The sequence below is a fragment of the Helianthus annuus genome, chromosome 4 (genome assembly GCF_002127325.2).
Source record: "Helianthus annuus cultivar XRQ/B chromosome 4, HanXRQr2.0-SUNRISE, whole genome shotgun sequence".
NCBI lineage: Eukaryota > Viridiplantae > Streptophyta > Magnoliopsida > Asterales > Asteraceae > Helianthus > Helianthus annuus.
Window position 1 is genome coordinate 193,910,974 of NC_035436.2, and position 23,261 is coordinate 193,934,234.

At 36.5% G+C, this 23,261-nt stretch overlaps 2 protein-coding genes across 2 annotated transcripts; both read left to right on the plus strand.

Moving 5' to 3' along the window:
• The first annotated feature begins 8,231 nt into the window (after window positions 1-8,231).
• LOC110937708 (histone deacetylase complex subunit SAP18) lies at window positions 8,232-11,403 on the plus strand. The gene is made up of 6 exons (XM_022180156.2): window positions 8,232-8,434; window positions 10,272-10,304; window positions 10,429-10,539; window positions 10,615-10,710; window positions 10,896-10,973; window positions 11,121-11,403. The coding sequence occupies exons 1-6, from the start codon at window positions 8,309-8,311 to the stop codon at window positions 11,151-11,153; spliced, it is 477 nt and encodes a 158-aa protein (XP_022035848.1). The 5' UTR covers window positions 8,232-8,308; the 3' UTR covers window positions 11,154-11,403.
• Window positions 11,404-19,422: 8,019 nt separating this feature from the next.
• Window positions 19,423-20,929, plus strand: LOC110934097 (gibberellin 20 oxidase 1-D). Its single transcript, XM_022177290.2, has 3 exons — window positions 19,423-19,943; window positions 20,095-20,416; window positions 20,550-20,929. Exons 1-3 carry the CDS (start codon window positions 19,423-19,425, stop codon window positions 20,811-20,813), a joined length of 1,107 nt encoding a protein of 368 aa, XP_022032982.1. The 3' UTR covers window positions 20,814-20,929.
• The last annotated feature ends 2,332 nt before the right edge of the window (window positions 20,930-23,261 follow it).

A 23,261-nucleotide genomic window follows, 5' to 3' on the forward strand; every position in this document is an offset into this window, starting at 1 on the left:
AACATAGAGGAACCTATAGAATTCGATGCTTTACCTCTCGAGAAACCCAAGCCTAAGAAAATAGAAATTGGGGAAAGTTCTAGGCAAATTGAAAAGTTACCATCTCAGGAAGAGTTAGATTTTATAATGGCAAGCTATAATACTATTAAGCCTGTTAATGAAAATATTTTTAATCGCTCTCTTGAAACACAACTACCAATGAACTTAGAACCAGCTATTCCAAACCCTTCAATCCACTCGCAAATAGACGAATGGTTGATTAACGAAATACAGTTACAAAACCATCCCTATAAGCTTTTTCCTCAGTTTAATTCAAAAGCTTTACCAAATCCACCAATAAGTACCAAGAATACAGCCGAACTTCGCCTTGGTGAATAACTAATGGACAATGGAAATAGGATCCAAGAGATTGGGGGACAGATCTCCTGGAAATACGATGAGAGGGAACACCATTACTAGAATATCATCCACAGGATAGGGGATCTATGGAACTGTGCTTATATAATAGTAATAGCAAAAATCAATCTGTAAAATCATTACAAGGTAAAAGTGTGTATTGATGTCTCCTATAAAATATAAAAATAGGAATCAAGAAAACGATAATTTGGTTATATGTATATTGTAAAATTTATATGATGATTTTAGGTATAATTGTTGATACTAATAAATTATATATTTATATATATACATTAATTATCAGATGGAAAACGTGAATAATGAACCAGTTAATGATTCTGAGCAACAACCGGGGGATCAATATATGACTAGGCAGGATATAGAAAATATCGTTGCTCAAGGGATAGCCAACACTATTCCAACAATGATAGCTCAAGGGATAGCTAACGCTATTCCAGCAATCGTTGCTGCTGTTAAAAATCCAATAGAACCACAACAACTCGTTCCTAGCAAACGTATTTCTGAAGATAACTTCAGTAATAGCGTAAACGGAGGCAATGATCATGTGAATCATGACAATGAACCACAACAAGCGCTGCTCCCTAAGAAAATGAAAGTTGCAACGCCTGGTTGCACTTACAAGGAATTTCTTGCTTGTAAACCATCTGAGTTTGCAGGCAATGAAGGAGCGACTGCGGCACTACGTTGGTTAGAGAAAACTGAGGCAGTAATTGCCATAAGTAAATGTGCTCAGGATGATCAGGTCATGTACGCGTCAAATCTTTTCAAAGAAGGGGCGCTAGAATGGTGGAATACGGTGTTACAATCAAAAGGAAGAAGGATGGCGTATAGCTTGGTAGAAAGAAAATTCTGTCCCGAATATGAAAAGGAACAAATGACAAACAAGTTTCTAACCCACCGGATGGTGGATGTAGATTGTCGAAAGTATACTACGACATTCTTCGAGTATGCTCGAGTAGTACCAACCCTGGCTTCGCCAGAGCCGGTACTTATTTCTCGATATATTTGGGGATTGATTTCTGAAATCCGTAACATCGTCAAGGCTGCGAAACCTCGCACGATTGATGATGCGGTAGATTTAGCCAATACTCTGACTGACGAACTAGTACGGACAAGAGAAGAAAATAGAAGGAAGGAAGTAGCCCAAAAGATTACCCAGGTAATCCGTTCGGATAACCATAACGATTTCAAGAAAGGAGGGAATGGGCAATCTTCCACTAGTCCATTTTGCAATTTTTGCAAAAGAAAGCATTTTGGAAGATGCAAAGGATACTGCAATTTTTGCAAAATTCCGGGGCATCAGGAAGAAGACTGCAGGAGGAAGAAATTTTCAGTTTGTTACAACTGTGGAGAAACTGGACATCTTAGGCCAAATTGTCCAAAACTAAACAAACCATCTGACACTAAAGCCAAACCTGTAGAAGAAGCAAAAAGGAATGCAAGAGCCTTTCAATTGACTGCTCAGGAAACAGAGCTCATTCCAGATATGATGGCCGGTACGTCCTAGGTTACAACGTTTACACAAAAAATATTATTTGACTCTGGTACAAACCAAAGTTTTATAAATACTTCATTCTGTCAAACTCTTAACTTATCATTAATCAAACTTAGGCAAATCTTTACAGTCGAAACAGGCAAAGAGGAAAATATAGAACTCTCAGGTCATAGAATTCTTCGCCAATCTAATTTCTATGAAATTAGCCGAGTTTGATGTTGTGTTAGGAATAGGTTGGTTAGTAGCCAACCCTGCTCGAATTCTCTGTGATAAGAACTTTATAGAAAATCCAGACACTCGCCGGAGAAGTATTTATGATTACAGGAAATAAACCACGTAAGGTCACATGATGAATCATGAAGGTATTCACTTAGATCCTGCTAAGATAGCAGCAAATTACTAAAATGGAAGATTTCGCAAACCCTAAATGGAAATTAGGAATTTTGTAAATTTAGCCAGATACTATAGGCAGTTTATTAAGGATTCTCTTAGATAGATATATCCTTAACTAAGCTAAAACAGTTAATTCTAAATAAGAACCTAAACAAAAAGAAGCCTCTAGCATAAATTAACAAATATTCCAATCCTAGCCTTACCAGAAGGAACATAAGATTTTAAAGTATACGGTGATGCTTCAAAGCTAGAATTTGGATGTATGGTAATGCAACACAAAAAGGTAATTGTGTATGCATCAAGGCAATTGCAAAAGCACGAAGAAAGCCTTACCACTTGTAAACTAAAAAATTAGAAGCCACAAGTTACCCTTAAGATTAGGAAACATTATCTACGCAAGTTTACTATCCATATGGGTCATAAGAATTTAAGATACATATTTGAGCAACAAGAATTAAACATGAGGAAAAGGAAATCCTCGGTGACTACGACTGTGATATTTAGTATCACGAAGGAAAGACTGAAGACGGTTAGAAGAGTATACAAATAATAAACAAGAGCCGTAGGAATTCGAGTTGGAGACAAAATGCTATTGAAAGTATTTCCTTGGAAAGGAATTTATAAATTCGGTAAGAAAAGAAGCTAAGTCCAAGATACGTAGGACCATTTCCAGTAATCCAACGAATAGGACCAGTAGCTTATCGTTTACAACTACCAGAAGAGTTAGCAGGAGTACATGATGTGTTTCATGTATCCAATCACAAGAAATGTCTCACAGACGAATCCCTGGTAGTACCTCTTCAAGATATAGAGATAAATGAAAAACTGAAATTCGTAGAGAAACCCTTACAAATAGAAGACCGGAAGATTAAGTTTCTCAAACACAAACGACTAGTGCTAGTGAAAGTCAAATGGGAATCCAGGAGAGGACCAGAGTACACTTAGGAACTGGAATCAGAGATGAAGCGAAAGTACCCTCATCTATTTCAGTAAATCTCGAGGACGAGATTTTTTTAAGGTGGGGAGGATGTAACAACTCTCACAAAAAATCAATAATTAGGATAATAATTAGACAATAAGAAAACCCTAATTGAGACACCCAAATAATTCTGCATTAGCCCTAAATTTTCAGAACAATCGGAATCAGGATCAGGGCCCCTAAAACTCAAGGGGGGTAAACCCGAGTTGATGATTATCAACATAAATTCGTTGTTAAATTATGATTGGACCAAATTTTGACTCAGCAAGGCTAGTCCCACGCGTGGCAACCCTATGACCCTAGGTGTCCCCTTACGGACCGTAAAGGGTTAGGCTTACGGTCCGTAAGCGTGTCCAAATTTGTGTATAAATAGCAGACATTGGCACTTGAAATATGTGATTGAAACGACGAAGAAATTCGTCTGAGGCACGGAGTTATACTCTGTTTACTACAATTAACACACACGGGTCACGAAGTGCTGCCGCAATCAGGGTAATAACTCGATCGCTATTACGATTCAACGTCCGATCGATTATAACTATCCAACGATTGTTCGAGTGCTGCTCAAATTGAGCTTATACTTTGTTATTCGTTGTGATTTCGACTTGAATGTTTGAGTGCTGTTCGAAATTCGGACTATACTCTGTCATTCGTTGTGAATCCAATGAATTGTTAAGTATTGCACTTATTAATCGTTGTGAGGGTTTAATCTCGTGAATTGACGTAACTGCTGTATTAGTTATTAACCCGGTTGTGTGTGTGCATTGTTATTTAAATTAGGTTAATCACAGGCAAATCAGTAAGGCTTAAACTCTGCTCGTAAAATCTGCAATGTGAGTCATTCTCTCTTTATCAACTGTTTTACAATACTCCAAATTTATTTACAAAAAGTTATAATTACAGGGACTAAGTCGTGGATATCTTGATTTATTGGTTAGTGGGGTATTGTGCACATTACTATTTCTCCCAGTTAGGTTCATTGACCTACTAGGGAGGAACGTCACTATTAGAGTTCATTGACCTAGTAGTGGTATGACCATCGTCACCATTGTGACTTGTCACCATTGTGACAGAAAGCCAGATAAAGATAAGATAGGAACCATTGTAATCGCTCTTATGCTGTAATTTATAACTATGGGCCATTTCCTAAAACCTGAATGAACTCACTCAGTATTTCCCCGCTGACAAAACCTTTTTCAAACATGTTTCAGGTGATATATTGTGAGCAAAGAAAGAGAAGTGTCGTGAAGCACTCCCAGCTTAGAAAAGTGGCTCAGTGTAAATAAATAAAAGAAACATGTTTTGAAAATAAAGATTTCCCGGAGAAATCACATTATTGTAAATTATGGGATTTTATCCCTCAGTTATAAAACGGGCAGTTTAAATTATTAAAAGATCCTGTTTTAAAAAGACTTCCGCTGTCACCTAAAATTTAAATACCGCAGGATTTCTGTCCCGCGGCTCCTGGACCGGGTTAAACCGGGTCGGGGGCCGTGACAGGTAGGCTCTAGCTTTATCCCGATTCCATACCAACCACCGCCTCAAGGGGAGCAGAGTCCACTCGATAACTATAGGGGATGTTCGAAGCCCTCACTGGTTATCAATACCAGGCAAACCCGCCAGTTGATCCAAACGAGCGATATCAGCGGTAGAGGTATGGTATGTTTTGTGTTGTTGTTGTTGTATATTTTGATTATTTATTTCTTTGTCATTTTTATTTAATTTCTGCCTAGTTAAATGAACGTTGTGGGTGTGTTCGCTATATAACCCTCACGAGACCTACTCGTCCTCCCAAGCTATTGGGGGGGTTTAAAAGGGCTTGTTGCATACGCTAAATGCAACTGTGATTCCTACGAAAGTGAGTTAGGTTTGTTGTTGTTGTAAACTATTTTCCACATAAATCAAAGTGAAATAACACATGGCTTGGTAATGTGTTTCATAAAAAGGGTAGAACTAGGTAACTAACAAATTTTGATGGTTGTGAGAAGCATGCTTCTACACAAGGATTAGAATTTGTAGGTACAACATGTTCGCGGGACAACCGTTTTTATGAAGAGACGAAGGAGATATGAGTATCAAGCGACAAAAATCAGGTGCATGTGTTTCTTTTTACTTTGATTCTTAGTTAGGAATAAGTGGATTGTATTTTGTATTGTATTCCCCGGGGTGAAATATTGGGAAGGTTAGTCGTGTCACATCCCTTGTGCATTTTTAAAACTCTAGTTCCTACACATTGAGGACAATGTTTACCTCAAGTGTGGGGATGGGGGAGTAGTAAAAATTTTTCGATTTTGACCCGTTCATTTAAACACTACACATTGAGGACAATGTTTACCTCAAGTGTGGGGATGAGGGAAAAATTTCAAAAAAAAAAAATCAAAAAAATTCTTGTTTCAAAAGCGATCTTAAAAGCACAAGTAACTAAGTCAACGAGGGATGGCACAACCCATTTGGTCTTTTGTCATGGTCAAGTTCAAATTAATTGCATGACGGGTATTTAGCGGGTGGTTATTTGGGAATAATTCGCTTAAGGAACTAGCATTTGATGCATATCACATATCATACCCTTAGACGTGAGGTTTTGAGCCACTTTTATATCATGGATTTACATTTACATGTTTCTTTGTTTGAGTGGACCATTAGTCGCGTATTGTAGAACTTGCAACTTTTGATACGTTTGAGACCGTAGACCGAATACAAGCACGAGAATGATTAAGGCATTAGGTGAACCTTTTTCTTTTAAACCATTTATCTATCCTTACCCAAACAAGTTCCCTAGTCGCCCAAGTTGAGCCTAAACCTTTCGTTTGACAACCCACTTAGCCCGTAGCCATAAGCCTTTTCGTTTAAACCCGTGTGATGAAAATTCGATTATAGAAGCTTAAGTTTGTATAGTTGTGATTCATTTGTATATAAAAAAACCCAGAAAATGTTGCGAAAAAGAATGAAAAAGCATTGAGAAAAACACAAAAAGATGTGCTAGTAGTTTGTTGAACAAAAGGCGAAAGTTGTTGCCTCATAGTTGATGTTTATATTTAGTATTGTTTAGTTTAGTCTTTTGTAATAAAAATTGAATTTTCATCACCTTAGCCACTTTAAAATACCCTATTCCCTACCCTTAGCCTAGCCCCGTTACAACCCTTCAAAGACCTTTTGACTTGTGCTTAGTATTCGTGATCGGTGGTGGAGAATGATGAGTTGCAAGCCTATGCGGGTACGTGTTCTAACCAGTTTTGAGCGATTAATTGATTGAAGTGCTAATACATTATACACATTAGCCAAATTATAAGCCGAGTGGAGAGAGCATTGTGAGGGATATGCATGACTTGTTAGTTTTACGGGCGGGTTAATCTTGGATAACCATTATTATATGTGATTATTCACTTTACCGGTAAATATGTGGAAATTGTAAAGAATGTGAACTTTTGTATGACAATAGACCTTAACCTTTGTCTCGGGAATGGGATGTGTATTCGTCGTTCAGCCCACGTGAAAGTGAAAAACAGATTTGCTTGAGGGCAAGCAAAAGACAAGTGTGGGGATGTGATACGTGGTTGAAAACCGGTGTTCGTTATTGCGTAACTTTGTGTTTTTACATAAGTTTCAATCTTGAATGGCCTACTATTAATAAGATTTGTGTTATGCAGGTTTAACAAAGTTTAAGGAGCTTTTTGGGAGCTTTACGAGTCACCGGGTCGAGAACCGGAGCAGCGGGATGCATTACGGATCAACCGGAAGCATAAAACGAAGAAATCAGGAAAGCATGCTGGAGAGCCCGTCGCCGACGGGCCCCAAGCCGTCGGCGACGGCTGCTGGAAACTCCTGTCGGCCGAAAACACGCGTATACAGTTAAATAACCTGTCGGCTGATTTCAAAATTTTGACCGCCCATCGGCGACGGGGTGGGACCCGTCGGTGACGGGTTACCATTTTCGGAAACGCGAATTTAGTTGAATAAGGGGGTTAAGCTCGATTTCTATTGGCTAGGGAGTATTGAATTCGTGAGTTACACATTGTGGGAGTTTGAAATCATCTTTTGGGAGCCTAAATCACCAATCATTCCATCTCTAATCCATCAACCTTCATCACAAGAACCCAAATCAAGAATCATCTACCATCATTCTTCACAATCATCACCCAAACCCTAGTTCATCCAATCCATCTTTCCATTCACCTTCATCATTCACCAACATCTTAATCCTCATCCTTCTACCATCCTCAAGCTCTGAGATGACCCAATTCAAGTCTCGTGTATCTGGTGATCAAGCTTTTTCAACCATGAGCGGCTAATCATCTCGGTTTCACCCCGGTGTAGGTAGTTGTTAATTTTAGGGTTTCGAATTGTTCTTGTTTCAACTTAGTGACAATTTGTGTTTGATTTTTGAAACTTTTGACAATAGTGTTACATTTGTTGCGAATTCGTAAATTGTCGAACGATGTTAAAAGTTATGACTTTGCGAAATGGTGATATGTAATTGTGCATTGTCGTTGTTAGGATTTACTTGTGTTGATTAAGAAGTGTATTCTTGTCCATTCTTCGGGGCGTTGATAGCTATTAGCACCTAAGTCACGGTACACTAAATCCGTTAATCGAATGCATTTGAATTGAATCTAAAACTTGTAGAAACCCTAGGTTGACAATTACCGAAACCGGGTGTGAACCCTTTTTCTCATTATCGTTTATTAATCAAAATTTTGTGCGATCGTTACTTTTTAGTTGTCAATCAATTACACCAATTTCTTTAGATTAATCTCACATCTCTCAATTAAACAAAAATACAAAAACATTCTAGTAAGCTTCATAAATTGTGACATTCTTGATAATTCAATCGAATCCACACACAAACCACATACTCTTCGTGGTTCGACCCCTTACTACCACTAGTTATTTGTTAAGGGTAATTAGGGCATATAAATATTATCTTTGACCGGAGCGCATAAATTGTGAGTCGTTTTTTTGGTGTTTGTATTGCATCTTCTAGAAAGCGAGTTGCAGAGGCGTACTAGTAAATTGTTTGTTCATCAATGGCAGCACGAGGTGGAGCAGAAGGTGCAAGAAGAGGTGGTGGAAAGCCACTTCCTCCCTCAGCAAGAGGTCCCCCTATTCACAATAAACCCGGACCCCGGTTTGAACCGGTCGATCGTGAAAAGGTTAGGTTTTGCTCGCTCTCTTCATCCGTTTCCCTTTCCACTTTCATTTTCGTGTGTTTTTATTTTGTTTTTTTCAGTGCCTGTGAGATTATAGTATTATATCGTTAAGGCATGAGTTATATTGGCTGTTTGATGTTTTTCTAGGGTTTGGGATTGTGTATTGTTTCTGCGGAATTTATTATGTTGTATGCTTTTTAATGTTTTGTGTTTTTATCATCTTATTGGTCTGAAAATTCTTAATTTAAGCTGAACTAGTTACATGGGCCGGGTGAAGGAGGAAGCTGTAATTAAGATTGTTAGGATTGAATTGCAAACACACTTACAAGCAAACTGTAGAAAAGTAATGGCACACGAGAATTTACATGGTTCGGTCTAAGATGACCTACGGTTCACGGGCTGCAACTGGGATACAGTATCGTTGCTCTCTGTTCTCATGATGACGGATGAGAAATTTGAAGTACAATATGTGTTTGAATAGATACTACTAGGGTTACAAAACTTAGTCAACAAGAAAACATAAGTGGCCACTAATAAAGAGATATAGGGCTGATCCCCCCCCCCCCCCCCCCCATGTCTTCAATCTTTATTATCCCAATAACGTGTCCTTAACTAACCGAGGTCCAGTCCTTCACAAACGCAACAAAGATCATGGGCTAACTACGTACAAAATTGTCAGCTGATTAGCTTGTTTCATGTATTATGACCTTGGTTTAAAAAAGCCTGCCTTAAGCGCGCTTAAGCGCAAAGCGCATCTAGGCGCAAACCCCGTCGCCTTGTGTGACATAAGGCGCACGATGTACAAGAAGCGCAGCTGAGGCGCGCTTTTTAGGGTGAAAATCATCCTAAGGCGCAGCGGAGGCGTACGCTTTTTGTACATGGGGTGTTTCTATGCTTCTGAGTGTTGTACAATAGGCTTTTTATGCTGTACATTTATGTTTTTTTTTTCATTTTAAAACATATATAAAGCTTAATTATAGCTAAATCATAGGTATTGGATGCTAAACACTTATGGGATATATAAAATAAGTTATATAATCACTTTGCGGCTTGCGCTTTGCGTAAGAAAAGCTCACCGCTTTTGCGCTTCGCTTTTTAAAAATCGGTTTTAGACCTCATCGCTTTTGTGCGCTTCCCGCTTTTTTAAACCAAGATTATGACATGAGTCAGATGACATATTATTTTTTGAGAGGAAATGGCTGTTGAACATTCTAAGCATTTAGGAAGGAAAATCTTAGTCAAAGCAAAAGAACGTGCAATGTTGCTTACGAGTAACGTTTTTGAGTTATGACTATATGTTAGAAGATTCAGTGTCAAATTCCAACCTTTTACCACAAATTGTGTGGAGGACTGAGGTGAGCATCCTTTATTTTAAGACACCCTTTCACTAGTTAATTTGGTCACTTGCCAGCAAAAGGAAAGGGGCAATCATGATAATATTTTAAGAAACCACACTAAAGTCTCCTCACTGCTTCAGTTAGTAAATTCATACATTAATGCCCACCTAGATATCAATTATCAAGTGTGTCTACCCCTTCGGTTGGCAACTGATTGCTGAATTAAGTTTTTCAAGATGTTAATAGAGGGTTACTCCTCTTTTCTTGGCTTGTTCTTGTTAAACAATCTTTATCTAACCATAAGCAGGTTACAGAATCTGGTTAGCCATTACTCTTTACATTTGTACGTGCTATAGCCTATTTAAAATCTTCATCTTGTTAAGTTCGGTTCATTTGCGGAAGTATAGTATGCAAAATAAGATAGTCATTCTTCTCTTATCAGTACGCCATTACATTGCTATACTTTTAGTCCTTACTGATGAAGCGTTTTCTTTTACACACAGACTTGTCCATTGCTACTTCGAGTTTTTACCAAGGTAAGAATGCTGTTTTACACACTGTAAACTTTTTTTTAATCAAGAAAATTATCTAAAATAATGCTGTTTAATGGCGTCTTTAATGACGATTTATGAGTGTTCTTGATTTCAAATTTTCAAACAGGTTGGTGGTCATCATAGCCAGGCAGACTTTGCAGTGAGAGGCAAGGAGCCTAAAGATGAAGTTCAAATATACACTTGGATGGATGCTACACTTCGTGAGCTAACCGATTTGGTATTTTAATTTATATATATATATGAATCTGTTTTGTACGCTCTTTTAGCATTCATTTTATCATTTGTTTTCTAGGTAAAGGAGGTAGCACCCGAAGCTAGAAGAAGAGATGCTTTGTTGTCATTTGCTTTCGTATACCCTACAAAAACCAGTCATTTTACTGTCAAAGAGGTGACACTTTTTCTTTGTTGGTTTCTCAAATGTTGATGACTTCTATTTTTGTGAATATGATTTACCGTGAACAACTAGGATTAGAACCGGCAACATTTTTTTTTTTTGGACATGATTCAAAAGTATAGTTAACATTGCTTTGTAATTTTTTGTTTGACGTTTTTGTTGCGTGTTTTGTCTACAAGGTCGGGAAAACCTTCTCATATCCTAATGCAAGACGGCCAGACGACGGCAGCAAGGCTCTTGGCACCCTTAGCTTTGAGGTATTTCTTGTGTTTGACCTGAAAAAAGATCAAGTTTGACTTTTGTACAAATGTACCATACACAATTTATTTAAAAAAAAAAAATCTTGATTTATTTTCAAAACCTGCATCTATGAACCTGTTTCTGACTAGTAGCCAAATTTGCAGATCGGAGATTACCTGGATGTGGCAATTCTATAGACTTCTGTATCATCTTTATATTCCAGTAGTTCTATGTTCCAATTTCGGTCTTATTAAACCGTTATGTCCGTATTGTTTGTTTGTGTGTGCATCTGGGTTTGTGCATCAACTCACAATCAGATAATCGTAGATTTTTGTTGCAGTTAACAAAATCTAAATTCGAGCGGGGATATTCACGCCTCTGCATTGACAAAATTGAATCAAACCAAAGATATTTACTCCGCTGATTTGGATGGTCAGCTTTTTATTTTTTGCTTGGTTGTTTCAACAGAGTAATTACAATTTGGGGTTATATTCGAAATCAATAATCATCATCTTAGTTAAAAATGGTACTTTTAAACAAAAATCTCATTATCATCTTTAAATGGACGAAAGCAGCATTTTCAATACCTTTTTAATGTAAGCTTCTTGGCGTATAAGGTTCATCCCTTACAATGTAAACGAATTAGATAAAATCTAAATGTACTCGAAATCAAAGAAAGTAACAAACTATATGAAGTTAAAATCGAAAACTCTAAGCCGACTTAGATAAAAAAGGGTTTGTGCTCCCACCTAAACCGGCGGTTTGAGAACAGTTAGGATTTCAAACCTAAAATTGAATCATAAACCGTACCGATTTAGAATTGGTTTGGGCCCAAACCGATTTGACTAGGCTCGAACTTTCAAACCTAAAATCGATTCATAAACGAAAGCGGTTTGAGCCCATGATGAAAATATCAAGACAATTTATGAACCGAACCGGTTTGAGCTAAATCCTGTACACCTCTAACTTCAAGTCAAATATTAAATGTTTGGAGGCCTACACATGAAACTTAAAGTCTTAGAGCATTCACATCCTAACCATCAAATTATGTGAGAAGGGGTTTTTATATTATAAAGGGTATAAAAAGTGGTTGTGAGTAGAGGAGAGAGAAAATGTTACTGTTCATCTGTATATTTGGGGGGACACTGTTCACCCGTTATAATTTTTTAATATATTTTGAAAGTGGTTGTGAGTGAAAGTGAGAGAAAAAGGTAATGATAATATTATTTGGACCATGCTAATCACACACGCCAAAATAATTTTCACACCCCTAAGCGCTCCGCTTTGGCCAAAGCGCGGCGCTTAGGGCGACAAAAGGTGATACGAGGTTTCGAATGACTGACTGAGTGACAGACTGACAGACATAAAGTGTGACTAGGTTTCAGTGAGCCCGTGAACCCTAAGCGCCGCGCTATGGCCAAAGCGCGGCGCTTCGATCCCACATTCTGGCTTTAAATCACTGGCCAGACAACGGATTCATCACTCGAATTGTTTTCTGTCGATCTTCTTTGCTCTATTAGTTAAATTTTTTGAAAAAACGATGTCGTGGTTCAGTAACTATCTTTTCGGTGATTATTCTGACGAGTCGGTTGTTCCTGATTCTTACGAGGGAACCGCTATTTCTGACTCGTTTGAGAAACCGGTGTCGTCCAACTTGAGGGAGACAGAGGTTGTCTCTGGCATTCGTTATCGTGATAACACGGTGCAGCTGGATTTGAATACCCCTGTGGAGGACCCTTACGCACAACAAGGTTATTCGAATTTCGGTTACGGTGGCGAGTATAGCTTTGTACAGCAGGAGTGTTATCCAAACGAAAGTTACGGTTGTCAACAAGGTTATTCGAATTTCGGTTACGGTGGCGAGCAAAGCTTTGTACAGCAGGAGTGTTATCCAACCCAGAGTTACGGTTGTGAACAAAGCTTTGAACATCAAGTCTATTCGAATGTCGGTGACGATGGTGAGCCGGAGGATGTGTCTGTTGACGAGGAAGGTTGTTACCCGGTTACATTTTCGTTTGATACAACGCAGACCTTTTCGTCACGTAAAGAGATGGTGCGTTGGGTACAAGACACGGCAAAAGACAATGGTTACCTCATTGTGACAAAGAGGTCGAATAAAAGAGGAGAGAATTACAAGATTTGGTTTCAATGTACTTTTGGTGGGGAGCATAAGAGTGTAGCTACACAGAGGAAAACGGGTAGCAAGAAAATAGGCTGCCCGTTCGAGATGATCGGGTTTTCGGAATCATCCGGAAGTGTTTGGAGGATCGAGGTGACGAAGGCGAAGCATAACCACACTCCTATTGAAAACTTCGAGGGTCACGCGTATGCGAGAAGGCTTTCTTCGGAGGACAAAAAACTGGTTAAGGAGTTGGCAGAGCAAGATATTCGCAACCAAAGTATTTGGCGAACGCTGACAAAAAACAATCCGGCTAGAAAGCTTATTCCGAAAGATATACACAACGCTGTTCAGAAGATCAACGCCGAAAAAAATGTAGGTAACTCTCCGATGCAAAAACTTGAAAACATTCTTATCGAAAAAAATTACACTTATTACATGCGCACGAATGAGATATCGAACGAAGTTGAAGACGTCTTCTTTGTTCACGAAAAATCATTCACTATGTGGTGTGCCTTCCCGCATGTGCTAATGATTGACGCCACATACAAAACGAACATGTACAACCTGCCATTTGTTCAGGTCGTAGGCATGACGTCGACAAACAAATCGTTTACGGCTGCTTGTGCTGTAATTTCCGCCGAGAAGTCAGAGAACTACTTATGGGTGTTGCAGAGGATCAAGTCTATGCTGGCAGGATGTATGGAACCGCGCGTGATTTAATAAAATAACGACATTTTAATTCAAAAAAGGCAACATTCAATCATTCAAAAACAAATTCCCATTCATAACGGCAAATATCACATAAAAATTTTTTACTTCAAAAATATCTACCATACTAATTCAACAAAAAATCCCTACAAAACTAACCAAAATCAACCCAAATAATCCCCACCCCAAGTCCCAAGCCGTTTGTCTTTTTGCAAACCCAAAGCGCCCCGCTATGGCCAAAGCGGGGCGCTTTGGCTTAGTCAACAGACAAGGACTGACAGAAGTCAGTCCTTGTCTGTTGACCAAAGCCAAAGCGCCCCGCTTTGGCCATAGCGGGGCGCTTTGGGTGTGCAAAAAGACAAACGGCGTGTGCGAATAGACCTAGCCTATTATTTAATTGAAAGGAGAGAGAAAAAGTATTTGTTTTTAGTGGAAATATATTGATATAGGAGTTGTTTTTTAGTGGAATGTATGTATAATTTGATGGATTGGATGTGAATGCTCTTAAAAGCCTTTGATGTAGGTATGTGTGTGTATAATTTATGTGTACATAAAACAAAAAAAAAATGTATAATGTAAAAATTGAATCCAGATAACCCGTGAAAAACTATATCATGTGCGAGTTCTTGTGTCTGACACGATTTTTAGGTACTCATCACATTTTTGGGTTTTTGTCGAGTTTCACCTACAAACACAACCCAATTATCACGCATAAAAAAATCCCTAAGAAAAGAAAAAAAAAAGAGAAGATTGCATTTATCTCCTTAAAACGCTATATAAAATGCAATATATCTAGATAAATATATAGATTTTTAGACAAAAGAATAGTTAATGATAACAATGATGATCTATAGAATATAAATCGATTTTGTACGTTTACATGGCATAAAGACAAGACAACCATCAATCCTACACCTATAAAGAAAACCTTAATATAAACAAATAATATTGAATAATATCTACCAATAATTTTTAATAAAGATAGCAACATAACATACGACTAAAAACACCAATATATAGCCTTGCCATTTTTGTCAGCATCAATATATATTATATCACAAAAAATGAGCGTACAGCTTGACAGACAAAAATCTTGGTTAAAATGCAAATATACGTGTCACACGTGATCGACTCAAAATTATGAAGCCTAGGTGCATATTTATTCAATTCATTTGTGTGTGTATACTGATATACATATATATTTTTGCAGCTTGCTGAGCATGTATTTATGTATTATACATTTATACACATGAATTATGACGCAAAATTAATGTAAAAACAAAATTAAAGAAATGTGCTAATACTTTCACATAAGCGACAGAATTCTTCAACCGACGTCCTTTGGCTTTTCTTTCCTTATTACTTATTACCATTCATTCTTTGTCTTGACACACTCTCCCTCTCCATTGACACACTCTCTCTCCATATATACATACAAACATATATATAAACAACACACAATGAGAGAAAGAGAAAGAGAGAGAAAGTGAGAGATTTTAATTTACTAAAATACTAGAATTACCACCCGCGCAATGCGGCGGGGATTCATTAGTTATATATCATGTTAGATGAAAGGCAAATGTTTCTCAAATGACCACGAGCCTGTGTGTAAAGCCGAGAAAAAAATTACTAAGTCGATCTCTGACTCGCACGTTGCGACAGACCTATCAAACGGAAAAAAATAGATGAAAAAATGTCGAACCCCACACGCACGTTGCGGTTTGTTAACTCGGAAATTTAGAACGACACGTTAAACGGAGAACTTTTGAAAGATGAAAAGTATATAAGAGACTAAAGTTGAAATTATAAAAGTGTTGAGATTAAATTATAAAAGATGAAAATCTTTGGGTTGAAAGTAAATAAAATTAAAGGGGTTAAAAATTGCAAAAGATGAAAACTTTTGAAATTAGAAGTGAAAAATCAAATTAATCAAAGGGGTACCAAAGATTGAAACTTTAGACTTAAATTGCTAAAAATTGAAACTTTAGAGTAAAAAAAAAAGAAATCAATTTCAGATTATGAAAACAAAAGAGATAAATAGATTTAGTTAAATTGATGTTTATTATTATTATTATTATTATTATTATTATTATTATTATTATTATTATTATTATTATTATTATTTAATAAAAGAGATAAATAAAAAATAAGGGTGAGAAATTACCAGAAAATAACACGTGTCCAAGAAGGATTTTTGTTTATTTGCGTAGAAAGATTTAAATCTAGAGGAATGTTCAGATAAAAACCACTAGTTAACTCGAAAACTAACAAAAAAAAAAAAACCTAAAAAACATACTAAATTTTTTTTTGCCAATTTTTGCTATTTTATGTATATAAAAAAAACTTCTTTTCCAAAAAAAAAAAAATTGTAGTGCACGTGTATTATTACACATGTGCACTACAAATTTTTTTTTTTGAAAAAAGTTTTTTTATATACAAAAAATGCGATTTTTAATAAAAAAATTGGTGTGTTTTTTAGATTTTTAGTTAGTTTTCGAGTTTTCGCGTTAAAAGTGATTTTCATTTGAACCATCCCCTATATAAATATCTAAAATATGACACTAAGACTCTGGGAAGTGGGGCTTGGGTTTGGATGTTGTCCCTTTGGCGTGAGATTTTCGACGGGCATGGGTAGGAATATGGGTGAAGACGTGAAGTGATTATGGGATTGGTTGGTTTGTTTTGATATATATTTTTTATTTGATGTAATAGTTTTATTTTTATTTGATGAATTAAAAACATGTGATGTAGTAATTTTATTTTTATTTGATGTAGTAGTTTTATTTTTATTTGATGAATTAAAATCGGTGATGTAGTAGTTTTTATCTTTATTTGATGTATCTTTTTATTTGATATATATATATTTTTAATTTAATTTGATGTATTTTTAGAATAATTATTATTGTCTTTTTTAATTAATATAAATGTCTTTTCTATAAATTTAATTCTTTTTTTTTTGTAAAAAAAGATTAAAAAAAAACTAGTATCACGTGTCAACTCATGCCCCAACCCCCCACCCTCCCCCCCTCCACTACCTTTTGGCGCTTGAGTTGGGGAGCCCACATTGTCTACGTTGCAGACACGTATCAACTCATGACCCCAACCCAAGCCCCTCCCCTCCCCATAGTCTAAAAAGTAGGTTTTGTCTAAGTACCATAAAAAGGATTATGGAGACGACATGTGACGCTCCTTATAAATAGAAAGAAAGAGTATTTTGGTCCTAAAACACAACCCCTTACCCTTTTGTTCTTTAAACATACAACACAAAAAATTTTGTAAAAAAAAATCTAACACAAAAAAATCTAATATAAAAAAATATAGCACATAAATCCAACACAAAAAATGTAGTACACAAATCTAGTATAAAAATGCCACACAAAAATATTATACAAAATAGAAATACAACACAATTTTTTGGGTGTTTTTAGTTTTCATATTTATATAGCAATAGAGTACTCAATTTAAAGATTAAAATATGCACGATTTTGTGGTACAATTTTTTTAAGTAATGTTGTATAAAAAAGTTATGAACATTTAAAAAATGAGTAGGAATGTATAAATGTATTTTGCATGTGCATGGAAAGAAATTCAACAAATAAGCTTTCTCAAAAAAGTTATTACAATCCTATTTTTCCTATATTTTCGTTTTAGTTAAATATTTGAAATATAAATGGCTAAGATCCATTCTTATACTATTTAAGCAAAATTAACTTTTTATTTAATCCTACTCCTCTAAAATTTATAAAGTATTTATTTATACGACTACTATTTCTCATATTTATATACTTTAAATTTACAACATTTGTGTGCATAAAGGCATGCAACTTTTGCTTTGTGATGTTTTCAAAAAAAAAAAAAAAAAAAATTGATGTTTAACTTTTAACCTAAAACTATCAGTTTCTTTACTTATAACACCAAAACTTTTTTTTACAATTTAACCTCACAACTTTTGTAGCACTTTGGCCCCCTATACTTTTCATCTTACACAAATTTTTCGTTTTACGTTCTGTTCTATATTTTGCGAGTTAACACGGTGTAACGTGTGTGTGGTTCAACATTTGTACGTCGTCTATTTTTCTCGTTTGACAGGTTCGTCACAATGCGCGAGTACTAGATCAACTTAATTATTATTTTCTATGTTTTACGTTTCAGTTTAAATTATTCATGTTAACATGCCGCAAGTTAAGTGTTGGTGGCCGGGCAGAACATGAGAAGTGCTTGATACTGGTTAATAATGATAAATCATTAATTTGTGTGTTGATATAAAATATCGTGTTCATATTTTGCAAGATATGATGTTTTAATAGAGTAAATTGTCATTTTAGTCCCTGAGGTTTGACCAAAATTGTCATTTTAGTTCAAATAGTTTTTTTCTTGCCATTTTAGTCCAAATAGTTTTTTTCTTGCCATTTTAGTCCAAATAGTTTTTTTCTTGCCAATTTAGTCCAAATAGTTTTTTTCCCTGTCATTTTAGTCCTTGACTTTTGTCATTTTTTTGCCATTTTTATCCAAACCACTAGCTCCATTCAAAAAAAATTTAGTCAACTTTGGTGAATTTTGGTCAAACCACATTTTTCTTTCTCTTTTTGCAGATGCGATGGTATGGAGATGGTGGTGTGCCGGTTTTATAGTGAAGATGATGGCGGTGGTGTTCGCTGATACGTGAGTGGCGGAAAAGTGGCCGGTGGTGGTGTAAATGATGGGTCGTGATGGTGGTGGGGTGGGTGGGTGGTGACGGTGCAGGCAGGTAGTGGCGATAATAGAAGGTTGTGATGGGGTGGGTGGTGGTGGTAGATGTAAATGGCAAAAAATGACAAAAGTCAGAGACCAAAATGACAGAAAACAAAAACTATTTAAACTAAAATGACAAGAAAAAGACTATTTGAACTAAAGTTGCAATTTTGGTCAAAACTTAGAGACTAAAATGACAATTTACTTAATATAACATTTCGAAAATCATGTTAAATTAACAACCTAGTAGGGTTTTGAATCTTTACCCCCCACTTGTGGCCTAGTGGTAGGAGACTTGAGTTTTCCAATGGAGACTCAAGTTCAATTCCCACTTGTGTCATATTGGGTAGATATTGGGCAATGATGGTGACAAATCCACCGAGGGGGTTCGATCCTGAGCCGCACCCCGGTTTTTATCCGGCTGTTACTTCAGCGAGGCATCTCGTGTGGAGGCAAGTACGGTTTCTAGGAGAACGCCGTAATCAAGTCTGACCAACTCAACGTAAACCCGATTAAGACAACATAGTAGTTTGGCCAGATCTTGATTAGGACCATCGTTTAAACAGTGTGAGTAAAAAAGAAACTCACCGTTAAAAAAAAATTGGGTTTTGAATCTTTGAAACAAGTCCCAACTCTGTGTAGAGAGTGAATCCCACGCTCCCTCGTGTGTGTCCGTACAATGCGTCATACTTGACAGGCTCCAATCAACTTGTTTTTTTATTTTCAAATTTCTAAAAAAGAGTAAAAAGGTAAAAAAAGAAATTCAATTCATTCAATTCAAATATACTACAATACCCATTTATTATTAGATGTTAAAAACAACATTATAGAATAATAGAGTAGGTAACAGGTTACCTTTATATATATATATAAACTCACCTAAACAAAATCTTGATTAGTGATCGATGGCTCCTGTTATTCTCACTTCACCATTAGAAACAAACCCTTTAGTCTTTGATGCTTCTATTTTTCAAAAGGAACCTAATATCCCCTCACAATTTGTATGGCCAGACCATGACACGCCCCGTCTTGAACCTTCACCACCACTTAAAGTTCCTCCGATTGACCTCAACGCCTTTCTCTCTGGCGAACCACTTTCGGTATCCAATGCAACTCGTTTAGTCAACTCGGCGTGCCAACAACATGGGTTCTTTCAAGTGTTTAATCATGGTGTCGATTCGAATTTGATAAATGAAGCCCACAAGATTACCAATATGTTCTTTGGAATGCCATTAGTGGAGAAGCAAAAGGCTCAAAGAATGTTTGGTGAATATTGTGGTTATGCTAGTAGTTTTACTAATAGATTCTCCTCTAAACTTCCTTGGAAAGAAACACTTTCTTTTCGATATTCTGCACATCCAAATTGCTCCAACTTAGTTCAAGATTACTTTTTGAATGTAATGGGTGAAGATTTTAGCGATTTCGGGTATGAAAAATGACACCAATCTATCTTACAACTTTCTTAAAATGAGAATCATGATTTTAGTTCTTGATTTGTTTATCATGACTCAGTTTGATATTTTTTTACGTCGGTTTAACCTTAATAGCTAAATTTGATGATATGTTGATGTATATAGGAGGGTTTGCCAAGAATATTGTGAGGCTATGAGCAAGCTTTCTCTCAACATCATGGAGCTACTAGGAATGAGCCTTGGAATCGAGCGATCTCATTTTAGGGATTTTTATAAAGACAATGATTCGATAATGAGATTAAACTACTACCCGCCTTGCCAAAAACCGGATCTAACTCTTGGAACAGGTCCTCATTGTGATCCGACGTCCCTAACCATTCTTCATCAAGATAATGTTGGTGGGCTTGAAGTGTATGTCAACGATAAGTGGCACTCGATTGCTCCTTGCTCAGAAGCCTTTGTTGTCAATATTGGAGATACATTCATGGTTAGTTTACAAATTAGACAACATATGGTAGCTATTTGTTTTTTGTTGCTAGCTAGTTTGAGCTTTTACTTTTACGAGTGGGATATTACTAGATACATTTGTTTGTGTGTTGGTGATTTGTTTGAACTAACAGGCACTCTCAAACGGATTATACAAGAGTTGCTTACATAGAGCGGTGGTGAATAGCCAAACTCCTAGGAAATCACTTGCGTTCTTTTTATCTCCGAACATGGATAGAGTGGTGACGCCGCCTAAAGCACTAGTTTCCAATGACCGAAGGATTTATCGCGATTTTACTTGGTCTAGTTTCCTTGAGTTTACACAAAAGCATTATCGAGCAGACACGAAAACCCTAGATGCATTCTCGAATTGGCTTAAAAAAGAAGACCAGATTTAGATATTTGCAATGATGATCATGAACACACTTCTGTTAATTAACTAGTTTCAGTTTTGTACAAGATTAGCATTGTAAATCTAGAATAAGTTCCAAAGCAATTTTTTTATTACGTGCCACCTTTGATATATTTGCGGACAAATTAACAAAATATGGAAAACTTTTGTCACACATGCGACAAATATCATATAATTTGCACGATGAAAAGTTTATGAAAATTAACATTTATTGTGACATTTGTCATAATGACATGGAATAAAAATAAGTGTAACTAGGGGTGTGCGTGTGTCGGTTTTTGTCGGTTTTTGTCCAAAACCATAACCATACCCGCGATATCGGTTAATGGATAACCATAACCAATTGATTATGATGTTATGGTTAATCGGTTTTGAAGGTCATAGCGGTTTAGTTATGGGTGGTTAACCGCGAATTTAAGCCTACCTAAAAATAACTTAATTTGTTTTGAACATAGAATAATTTAGGCCTACTTAAAAATAGCTTACTTTTTTTTTTGAACATTGAATAAATTATTATTACATATTACTATGCATTAATTAGTATATTGAATAGTATTAAAAATAAATATAGTCTATAATATTAATACCGAATATTATTGAATATTCAAACAAAGTGATATAATATCTTCATATAAATTCAAATAAACATCATCTTAACAAAAACGATATGAAATAACACCTAAATACTAAAAATGTTCAACCAAAAATATCAAATATTAAAAAAATAGTGAAAAGTTTTAAATCTAACTAAGATTTAACTACATGTCGGTTCGGTTCGGTTACGGTGAGTATAGAAATCTTAATAACCATAACTGACCCGCTACTTTTGCTTTTTAGAAAAACCATTAACCGACCCACCGGTTTTTATTTGGTTAGGTTTTTTTGGTTAATTCGGTTTTTTGCACACCCCTAAGTGTAACATTGTCATAATGACATGGAATATAAAAATAAGTGTAACTTACGTCATAATGACATGAATTATTAGGATAATTTTTTTTTGAACGACAACTTTTATTGATAAAAAACGCCCTGCTAACAAGAAGCTAGACAATGGCAAAACAAAACAACAAAACAATTATACATCAAAGCCTATCTATCTTTGTCAATTCAAATAAACCATTTTCGATCGATTTCTAATCCACAAAAAATTATAGGCTTTGATCTTTCCACATATGCCATCCACCTTAACCGAATCGTTGAAAACTACATTGTTCCGCGATTTCCAAATAATCCAGCAACCAACCATTATAATCGGCTGCATCGTTCTCTTTCTTTGGTCTGAGCCAGTGGCTGATCATCTAGTCCAACAATTCAAGGGTGTCTAATTTCTTTTTTGAAATTAGGGATATCATTTGTATAAAAATAATAATTCTACATTATATATACGGAGTTGAAGAGTATTTCTATACTATGGAGAAGGAGTTGAGAGATAGCCCGGACTACCCCTCCTTATACACTGGCTCCGCTCATGGTCTAAGCCGTTCACAAACTTATGTACCCCGAAAAGATTTTGAACCATAAACGCGAAGATCGGATTCATGCCGCACCACGTATTAACACTTTGCCATACAACGGTGGCCACATAGCATTCAGAAAACAAGTGGTCTAATAAGAGAGTGTTTGGTTTGCAGGAATTTAATAGAATTTAAGCGAATTGGAATCTGTATTCCATTTCTTAAGATGTTTGGTTGAGAGAATTTGTTGAAATTGGAATCTCAATTCCAATCTTCATGTGTTTGATTGACAAAGGAATTGGAATTGGAATTGGAATTAGAATTGGAATTGGAATTGGAATTTGGCATGAATTCCTCAAATTCCTTTAACTGAAGAAATTCAAATCTTTCCCATATGTGAAAGAATTAAAGTAAATTCATTGGAATCTTCGACCGTTTCGACCCACACCATTTCAACCCGAGCGGTTTCATCCCGTACCGTTTCAACCCGAACCGTTTGGACTCGAACCGTTTTGACGCGAACTGTTTGGAACCGAACTGCTTTGACGCGAGCCGGTTCGAACCGAACCGTTTTGATGCGAACTGTTTGGAACCGAACCGTTTCCACCCGAACCATTTCGGCTCATACCATTTCGATTCGATGATGCGAACCGTTTGGAACCAAACTGCTTTGATGTGAACCGTTTCGACGCGAACTGTTTGGAACCGAACTGCTTTGATGCGAACCGTTTCGACTTGAACTGTGTCGACCCAAACGGACCGTTTTGACGAGAGTCGTTTCGACCCGAACCGTGTTGACGCGAACCGTTTGGAACCGAACGTTTTCAACCCGTACTGTTTTGACTCGAACCGTTTTGACACTAATCGTTTAGAGCCGAAACGTTTCGACCCGAACGATTTTCATGCGAACCGTTTCGACCCGTACCGTTTTGACGCGGACCGTTTGGAACCGAACTCCTTTGACGTGAACCATTTCGACC

What these genes read in the sequence shown, in the direction of transcription:
- LOC110937708 (XM_022180156.2), top strand. Translation starts at nt 8,309, where the DNA reads ATGGCAGCACGAGGTGGAGCAGAAGGTGCAAGAAGAGGTGGTGGAAAG. An exon ending in AACCGGTCGATCGTGAAAAG is followed by an intron (nt 8,435 to 10,271) that starts GTTAGGTTTTGC and finishes TTTTACACACAG; the next exon opens with ACTTGTCCATTGCTACTTCG. An exon ending in TACTTCGAGTTTTTACCAAG is followed by an intron (nt 10,305 to 10,428) that starts GTAAGAATGCTG and finishes ATTTTCAAACAG; the next exon opens with GTTGGTGGTCATCATAGCCA.
- LOC110934097 (XM_022177290.2), top strand. Translation starts at nt 19,423, where the DNA reads ATGGCTCCTGTTATTCTCACTTCACCATTAGAAACAAACCCTTTAGTC. An exon ending in GAAGATTTTAGCGATTTCGG is followed by an intron (nt 19,944 to 20,094) that starts GTATGAAAAATG and finishes TGATGTATATAG; the next exon opens with GAGGGTTTGCCAAGAATATT. An exon ending in ATATTGGAGATACATTCATG is followed by an intron (nt 20,417 to 20,549) that starts GTTAGTTTACAA and finishes TTGAACTAACAG; the next exon opens with GCACTCTCAAACGGATTATA.